This window comes from Stomoxys calcitrans, chromosome 4, assembly GCF_963082655.1.
Source record: "Stomoxys calcitrans chromosome 4, idStoCalc2.1, whole genome shotgun sequence".
In the NCBI taxonomy this organism is placed as follows: domain Eukaryota; kingdom Metazoa; phylum Arthropoda; class Insecta; order Diptera; family Muscidae; genus Stomoxys; species Stomoxys calcitrans.
In genome coordinates, this window is record NC_081555.1 from 14,595,896 (window position 1) to 14,604,761 (window position 8,866).

General features: G+C 31.4%; 2 protein-coding genes across 6 annotated transcripts in view; both read left to right on the forward strand.

Annotated features, from left to right (window-relative positions):
• The window catches only part of LOC106085137 (UDP-glycosyltransferase UGT5), a 51,640-nt gene extending 46,929 nt beyond the window's left edge, over window positions 1-4,711 (forward strand). For all 4 annotated transcript variants that reach the window (XM_013249192.2, XM_013249191.2, XM_013249194.2 and 1 more), the window contains exon 2: window positions 3,629-4,711. In XM_013249192.2, the coding sequence (XP_013104646.2) occupies window positions 3,629-4,541 (913 nt within the window). In that variant the 3' untranslated portion in view covers window positions 4,542-4,711. The remainder of the gene's footprint in view (window positions 1-3,628) is intronic.
• A 12-nt stretch (window positions 4,712-4,723) lies between these two features.
• The window catches only part of LOC106085138 (UDP-glycosyltransferase UGT5), a 9,591-nt gene continuing 5,448 nt past the window's right edge, over window positions 4,724-8,866 (forward strand). The window contains exon 1 of one of the 2 annotated variants that reach the window (XM_013249196.2): window positions 4,724-5,672. In XM_013249196.2, the coding sequence (XP_013104650.2) occupies window positions 4,999-5,672 (674 nt within the window). In that variant the 5' untranslated portion in view covers window positions 4,724-4,998. Of the gene's footprint in view, window positions 5,673-7,643; window positions 8,409-8,866 lie in introns of those variants that run through there. The other variant, XM_013249197.2, reaches the window with a different exon arrangement.

The window sequence follows — 8,866 nt, forward strand, 5'->3', positions numbered from 1 at the left end:
TAAAATAAAATAAAATGAAATGAAATGAAATGAAATGAAATGAAATGAAATGAAATGAAATGAAATGAAATTAAATTAAATTAAATTAAATTAAATTAAATTAAAATAAATTAAATTAAATTAAATTAAATTAAATTAATTAAATTAAATTAAATTAAATTAAATTAAATTAAATTAAATTAAATTAAATTAAATTAAATTAAATTAAATTAAATTAAATTAAATTAAATTAAATTAAATTAAATTAAATTAAATTAAATTAAATTAAATTAAATTAAATTAAATTAAATTAAATTAAATTAAATTAAATTAAATTAAATTAAATTAAATTAAATTAAATTAAATTAAATTAAATTAAATTAAATTAAATTAAATTAAATTAAATTAAATTAAATTAAATTAAATTAAATTAAATTAAATTAAATTAAATTAAATTAAATTAAATTAAATTAAATTAAATTAAATTAAATTAAATTAAATTAAATTAAATTAAATTAAATTAAATTAAATTAAATTAAATTAAATTAAATTAAATTAAATTAAATTAAATTAAATTAAATTAAATTAAATTAAATTAAATTAAATTAAATTAAATTAAATTAAATTAAATTAAATTAAATTAAATTAAATTAAATTAAATTAAATTAAATTAAATTAAATTAAATTAAATTAAATTAAATTAAATTAAATTAAATTAAATTAAATTAAATTAAATTAAATTAAATTAAATTAAATTAAATTAAATTAAATTAAATAAAATAAAATAAAATAAATTAAAATAAAATAAAATAAAATAAAATAAAATGGAATGAAATGAAATGAAACGAAATGAAATGAAATGAAATGAAATGAGAAGAAATGAAATGGAATGAAATGAAATGAAATAAAAAAAATTAAATTAAATAAAATAAAAGAAAATAAAATAAAAAATTAAATGAAATAAAATAAAATAAAGTTCGATCTGAACCAAATAAAGGCCAGGAATAAAATAACTCACTATTGCAAATTTCAGCAAAATCGGGTAAAAAATAAAGAATTTATGGGCATTAGACCCTTTATTGGCAGATCGGTCTACATAGCAGCTATATCCAAATATTGTCCGATTTGGCCCGTTCAAGAACTTAACCAGCGTGCATCAAAAAGACGAATCTGTGCCAAATTTCAGCTCAATATGTCAATTTTTGAAGGCTGTAAAGTGATTACAGACAGATGGACGGACGGACAGACACACGGGCATCGTTAAATCGTCTTAGAATTTTACGACGATCCGAAATATATATACTTTGTAGGGTCGGAAATTGATATTTCGAAGTGTTGTTAAAGGAATGTCTAAATGATAAAATGAATATACACCCTATCCTACAGTGGTGGGTATAAAAATAGAGATATTGAGCTGAAACTTTGCACAGATTCTTTGTTTGTCCATAAGCAGGTTAAGTTCGACGATGGGCTACATCGGACCATATCTTAATATAGCCCCCATATATACCGATCCGCCGATTTAGGGTCTTAGGCCCATAAAAGCCACATTTATTATCCGATTTTGCTGAAATTTGGGATAGTGAGTTGTGTTAAGCCAGTCGACATCCTTCTTTAATTTGGACAAGATTGGTCCAGATTTGAATATAGCTGCCATATAGACCGATCTCTCGATTTAAGGTTTTGGGGCCATAAAAGGCCCATTTATTGTCCGATATCGCCAAAATTTGGGACAGTGAGTTAAGTTAGGCCCCTTGACATCTTTCTGCAATATGGCATAGATCGGTCCAGATTTGGATATAGCTGCCATACAGACCGATCTCTCGATTTAAAGTTTTGGGGCCATAAAAGGCTCATTTATTGTCCGATTTCGCCAAAATTTAGGACAGAGAGTAGTGTTAGGTCCTTGGTTATCTTTTTTCAATTTGGCGTAGATCGGTTCAGATTTGCATATAGCTGCCATATAGACCGATATCTCGATGTAAGGTCTTGGGCCCATAAAAGGCGCATTTATTGTCCGATTTAGTCAAAATTTGGGACAGTGAATTGTGTTAGGCCCTTCGTTATCTTTTTTCAATTTGGCGTAGATCGGTCCAGATTTTGATATAGCTGCCATATAGACCGATATGTCGATTTAAGGTTTTGGGGCCATAAAAGGCGTATTTATTGTGCAATTTCGCCGAAATTTGGGACAGTGAGTTGTGTTAGGCCCTTCGTTATCTTGTTTTAATTTGGCGTAGATCGGTCCAGATATGGATACAGCTGCCATATAGACCGATCTCTTTATGTAAGGTATTGGGCCCATAAAAGCCACATTTATTATCCGATTTCGCTGAAATTTGGGATAGTGAGTTGTGTTAAGCCAGTCGACATCCTTCTTGAATTTAGACAAGATCGGTCCAGATTCGAATATAGCTGCCATATAGACCGATCTCTCGATTAAAGGTTTTGGAGCCATAAAAGGCCCATTTATTGTCCGATATCGCCGAAATTCGGGACAGGGAGTTGTGTTAGGTCCTTCGTTATCTTTTTTCAATTTGGCGTAGGTCGGTCCTGATTTGGATATAGCTGTCATATAGACCGATCTCTCGATGTAAGGTCTTGGGCCCATAAAAGACGCATTTATTGTCCGATTTCGCCGAAATTTGGGACAGGAAGTTGTGTTAGGCCCTTTGACATCCCTTTTCAATTTGGCCCAGATCGGTTCAGATTTTGATATAGCTGCCATAGAGACCGATTTTCCGATTTAAAGTCTTGCCCCATAGAAAGCACACCGGATTATGACGAAAGGTGGTTCACATATATATTCGAGGTGATGGGTATCCAAAGTTCGGCCCGGCCGAACTTAACGCCTTTTTACTTGTTTCCATTTATGTATTTCTGAGACAAGCTTTTCATCAACTCATTCATCATCTCTGCTGAAAATAGTTTTTTTTTAAATAAAATTTCATTAAAGACAATGAATACGCTGTTTGTTTTTAATTATCAGCTTTAGTTAAGACAATTATTTAGCAATCATTGGTGAAGAAAGAGGCGACTATGTAGCGATAAATTAGAAATGCTACAACAAATTTTTTAATTATTATTTTTAAACTTAACAATCTTTCTATGAATGTGAACGTGAGCCTTAAAATAGAGAATTTTGGAGACAAGGTTAGTTTGGATACACGCCATGCATATGTTTTCAATGCGCAATTGTGGCGAAAGATGATCAATTTGGTTTAATTACTGATGCACCATGAGACGATGAGGCAAAAAGTGGGAACTGACTCAGATTTTGTTAAAATGTAGGTTGTATCAAAATAGTATTGTGGCGGTGGGTATAATGCAGTTGCACCATGGGATGGAGAAACATAATCAGATTTTGTGAAAATGTAGGGGTTATCAATATATCGTTTAGATGATGATTAAAGTAATCGTTGAATTTAACAAAATTCAGTTCATTAAATAAACTTTAACACATCTATAGCAACTGAAAATGATAACAAGGTTGCTTTCTCCCCCAAACCTCAAAAATCCCTAAACTTTCAGTTGATAAAAAAGTACAGTTCAACTGAATCTTATCAATACTTTGTCTTTGTCTTATAACTTATCTCTTTTTTTAAACTCAGTAACAAATTGCTTTGTTTTTTAATTATTTTCTTTTCAGATATAATTTCCCTCCCGATCGTTATCCCCCCTTGGAAGAGGTTTACAAAAATGTTTCGTTGGTCTTGACAAATCATCACTTTAGCCAGGGACCCATAAGACCCAATGTACCAGCTTTAATAGAGATTGGAGGTATACAAATTAAAGAGCAGCCGGATCCTTTGCCTGAAGATTTGGCCAAAATTATGGATTCAGCCAAGCATGGCATTATCTATTTTAGTTTGGGCACCAATGTGCAGGGTTCAAATTTGTCCAAAGAAAAGGCCAAACTGATATTCAATGTTCTGTCCAGTCTACCCCAAACGGTGCTTATGAAATGGGGTGACAAAGATTTTCCTGGCGAAGCTGCAAACATCATCTACAAATCCTGGTTGCCTCAAGACGATATATTGGCTCATCCCAATGTCAAGCTGTTTATTACCCACGGTGGTCAAGGCAGTGTGGTGGAATCTCAATATCATGGTGTTCCCATGGTAGGCATACCCTTCTTTGGAGATCAGCATTCAAATATGGCCAATGTGGAGAAGTCAGGTTTTGGCATAGGTCTCAAATATGCCACTCTCAATGAAAATGAATTGAGAGCTTCAGTGTTGGAAGTACTTAATAATCCCAAATATAGGGAAAATGTTCAACGGTTTTCCAAACTTTATCGTGATAGACCCATGAGTCCTCGCCAATTGGTAAGCTATTGGGTGGACTATGTGATTAGGCATAAGGGAGCCAAACATATGCAATCGCCTGCTGTTCATATGTCCTGGTGGGAATTGCATTCCTTGGATGTCATAGGTTTCCTAGTGGCTGTGCTAACGGGTGTTGTATGGCTTTTGGTGTTTCTAGTAAAGTTGCTGTGTTGCAGAGGTCGTAAAGCCTCTGCTTCAAAAGCTGTGAAGAATCAGAAGAAGAAGAAGGCTTAAACTTATTTTTATTTTTACTATTTTTAAAAGCAGCAGTACTCTAAAACAACTTAAACGAATTTTTGTATGTATTTTAACAATAATTTATAGATAGGTTAGATATTTTACTAAAAAAAATTTTATGAAAACTCAATAAAAGTAATTGAAGAATAAAAGAAAATAAAAAGTTATCAACCCACTGTGTGACCTTTTATGTCATTCGGTCAATATTTTTGGTTAAAAAGGTATAACTCTCCAATAGTCAATGCTCTCTCTCTCTCTGAGCACATAAAAATATTTATCAGCTATAATCTTTGGAACATACACTGATTTTAAATAATGTTCATATACAAAATGTTTTGTGCCATCCTAAACTGGTCAGTTGAGCGTTTGCTGTTGTTCATAAAACTTATCGCGCATATTGAAGTTGAAATATCAACATTCAATTCGAAAGAAGAAAAAAAATTTTAAACTAACCATGCGTTTGATCTATCTACCCGGTATATTGCTGGGGCTATGTGCCATGCAATGTGTTTTCCTAGTGGATGCCGCTCGCATATTGGCTGTATTTCCATCGCCCTCAAAGTCTCACTTAATAGTCCATACCTCAGTGGCTGAAGCATTGGCTGCGGAGGGTCATAATGTCACCGTCATATCTGCCTTTCCAAATGTTTTGAAGAATACCCATTTCTCTAAATACATAACCATCGCGGGAAAACCTTTGGATCAATCCTTCACCACTGAAATGGTGAACAAACCTCAACCGTTTTATAAGAAAATGCGTCAAATGTTGACTTTCGTTTTCGACCATGCCAATGAGACCATGAACCATCCTCAATTGCAAGAGTTCCTTCAAACCCATGGTCCTGGAGACTTTGATTTAGTGATCGTGGGCTACTTTATGAATGACTTCATGTTGGGTCTGGGAGCCCACTTTCAATGTCCCGTGGTCATATCGTTTATGATCCAACCTATAGGACCCATTAATGAAATAGCCGGCAATCCCTTTGAGGTCTCCTATGTACCCTCATTGCTCATGGACGTTCGACCACCGATGACTTTTGCTGCCAGAGTAAAAAATTTCATAGCCATAGGATTTGAAAGAATTATAATGGGAGGATTTATGTGCTATAAGAATAAACAATTCTATGGGTAAGTTTGTGAGTATTATAGTATTTGCTTTCAAAAGCATGACTCTGCAATAAATTAATCACTTGACGACAATAATGAATTTGTTTTAAACGAAACCAGCAGATACTGCGTATTAACATTTCTGATAAAAGTTCTACGATAAGTGAAAATATTAAAATTTGAACTTGAAATGGTTTTGAACAATGACTATTATAATTTTCATGGTAAAACAATATTAATGGTTAACTTTTTTGATAGTATAATAGTTTTCCGAAACAGTATAACAGTTTTCTGTAACTGTTATACTGTAGTATGAGGACGATAATAATTTTTATAATAAAATAAAATGTTTCCTTAAATATTTGACAGTATAACAGTTTTCTTAAACAGTATAACAGTTTTTTTAACCATAAAATATGGTTTATGGTTAAGAAAACTGTTTTACTGTTCAAGAAAACTGTTATTTATTGGTTATCTGTCGCAAAATACTGCAGTATGAGTACGATCATAAGTTTTATAATAAAATAAAATGTATGCTTAAAAATTTTTTCAGTATAACAGTTTTCTTGAACAATATAACAGTTTTTCTTAACTGTTATATTATATTTCCAATGTTATAATACCTCAATTTTATATATGCTCCAAATTTGTATACTATAGACCTTGTTTGTTAACTATTGTACTGCATTTCAATAACTGTTATACAAAACCAAATATTTATTGGTTCTTTGTCGCAAAATACTGCAGTATGAATGCGATTATAATTTTTATGATAAAATATAATGCACGCTTAAATATTTGACAACATAACAGTTTTCTATAACTGTTATACTGTATTTCAGAGTTTATAAAGCCTCAATGTTACATATGCTTCAAGTTTGTATGGTGTAAACATTGTTTGTTTACTGTTGTACTGCATTTAAAATAACTGTTATACAATAAACCAAATATTTATTGGTTATTTGTCGCAAAATACGGCAGTATGAGTACGATTATATTTTTTATAATAAAATATAATCTATGCTTAAATATTTGACAGTATATCAGTTTTCTTAAAGAGTATAACAGTTTTCTTAAACAGTATAACAGTTTTCTTAAACTGTTGCGCTATATTCCCAAGATTATAATGCATCAATGTGAGATATGCCTCAAGTCTGTGTGGTATAAAAGTTTTTTTGTAAACTGTTATACCGCATTTCAAAAACTGTTATATAATAGAAGCAAAAAAAAAATACTTCAAAAAGTTTGAGCATTTTGAGTTATGAGCAATGAGTTTACATTTTCATTAAGTTTGTAAAATATAACAGTTTTTTGCAAACTATTATACTCCATTTCCAAGATCTCTAAAATAATTCTCTAAAAACCAATATTTTAGGGTATAATAGATTTTGAAAACTGTTATACTACATTTCTAGTATTATTGTCACAAAAATCTAATATTTTTTGATGAGATATCGCAAAATACAGCAAAGCTTTGTATCATTTTAGTTCTGAGTATTCAGTTTCCACCTGCATCAGGTTTGTCTAGTATGACAGTTTCATGCAAACTGTTATACTGCAATTTCAGATCTGTTCTATAGCAAACTAAGCGAATTTCTTTAGCTTCTCGTGATTTTTCGAACATCTTCCAACTCGAGATCATATTCAATGCTTTCTTTTCAAGGACTAAGCAAAGAAATTATAAAAGTTGTGCAAGTGCGTGGTGTTATTCATAACACTTTGACTGGCTAGTGCCCATGATTTTGGTAACGCCATATAACTTCATCAGCACTTTTGTCAAATTGATTTTTTTGCTTCTCTAGTTTTGAGCAATAGTCTTTTCAACCCACTGTGTAATCTCTTATGTCATTCTGTTTAATATTAGACAATTAAGGCATAACTCTCTAAAAGTCAACGTTCTCTCTGAGAACATACAAATATATATCAGCTATAATCTTTAGAATGTACAATGACTCTAAATATTGTTCATATCAAAGTGTATTGTGCCTTCACAAAGTGGACAGTTGAGTGGTTACTGGCGTTCATAAAACATTTAGTACATTTTAATCGCTAATTGATTTGAAAAAATAAAAATTACATTGCCATGCTTTTCATCCATAAGCCTTGTTTATTGCTATGGCTTTGTGTTATACAACTTCTGTTTGTGGTGGATGCCGCCCGTATTTTGGCAGTAGTCCCCGCACCTTCCAAGTCTCATTTAATGATTCATGCTTCAGTAGCTGAAACATTAGCTGCTTATGGTCACAACGTAACCATGATTGCAGTCTTCCCAGATGTTTTAAAAAATACCCACTTCTCCAAATATATACACATCGAAGGAAAGCCTTTTGATCAATCCTTTACCGCCGAAATGGTCAATAAACCCCAACCGTTTTATAAGAAAATGGCTCCAATGATGACATTAATTTTCGATCATGCTCATGAGACCATAAACAATCCCAAAATGCAAGAATTTCTTCAAACTCATGGTCCAGGAGACTTTGATTTACTGATATTGGGATACTTTATGAATGATTTCATGTTGGGTCTGGGGGCTCACTTCCAATGTCCCGTGGTCATATCTTTTATGATCCAGCCAGTTGGGCCTATCAATGATATGGTTAGAAATCCATTTGAAGTAGCTTATGTACCCTCATTAGCAATGGATGTTCGACCACCGATGAATTTTGGCGGCAGACTGAAGAATTTCCTGGCAGTTGGATTTGAAAGAATTGTAATGGGAGGATTGATGTCCTATAAGAATAAGCAATTTTATAGGTAAGTTAGCTATTTATTTGATATGGATTTTTGAGTGAATTAATTTGCAAAATATTAAACACTTGGTGATAATTATACAGTCGTTTAATTAAACCAGCAGATACTGCGTCATAAAATGATTGATATCAATTCTTTGATAAGTGAAATTATTCAAATGTGGCTTTCAAAGCGATTAGGAGCAATGACTTTACTAACATTTTTATTAAATAATGTGGTTAATGATCAGTTTTTACAGAATAACAGTATTCGAAAACTGTTATACTGTGTTTCCATAAATGTTGTGCTTGTTATTATACTATTAAACTGTATTTTATTGATTATGGTTTGTTTTAAATGTTATTATACTTTTTTCAGTATTTACTATTAGACTGTATTTTTTGATGTTGGTATGTTATAACAGACTTTGCTTACTGTTATATTGTATTTTAGGATTTTTATGTATCAATTTTATATTGTAT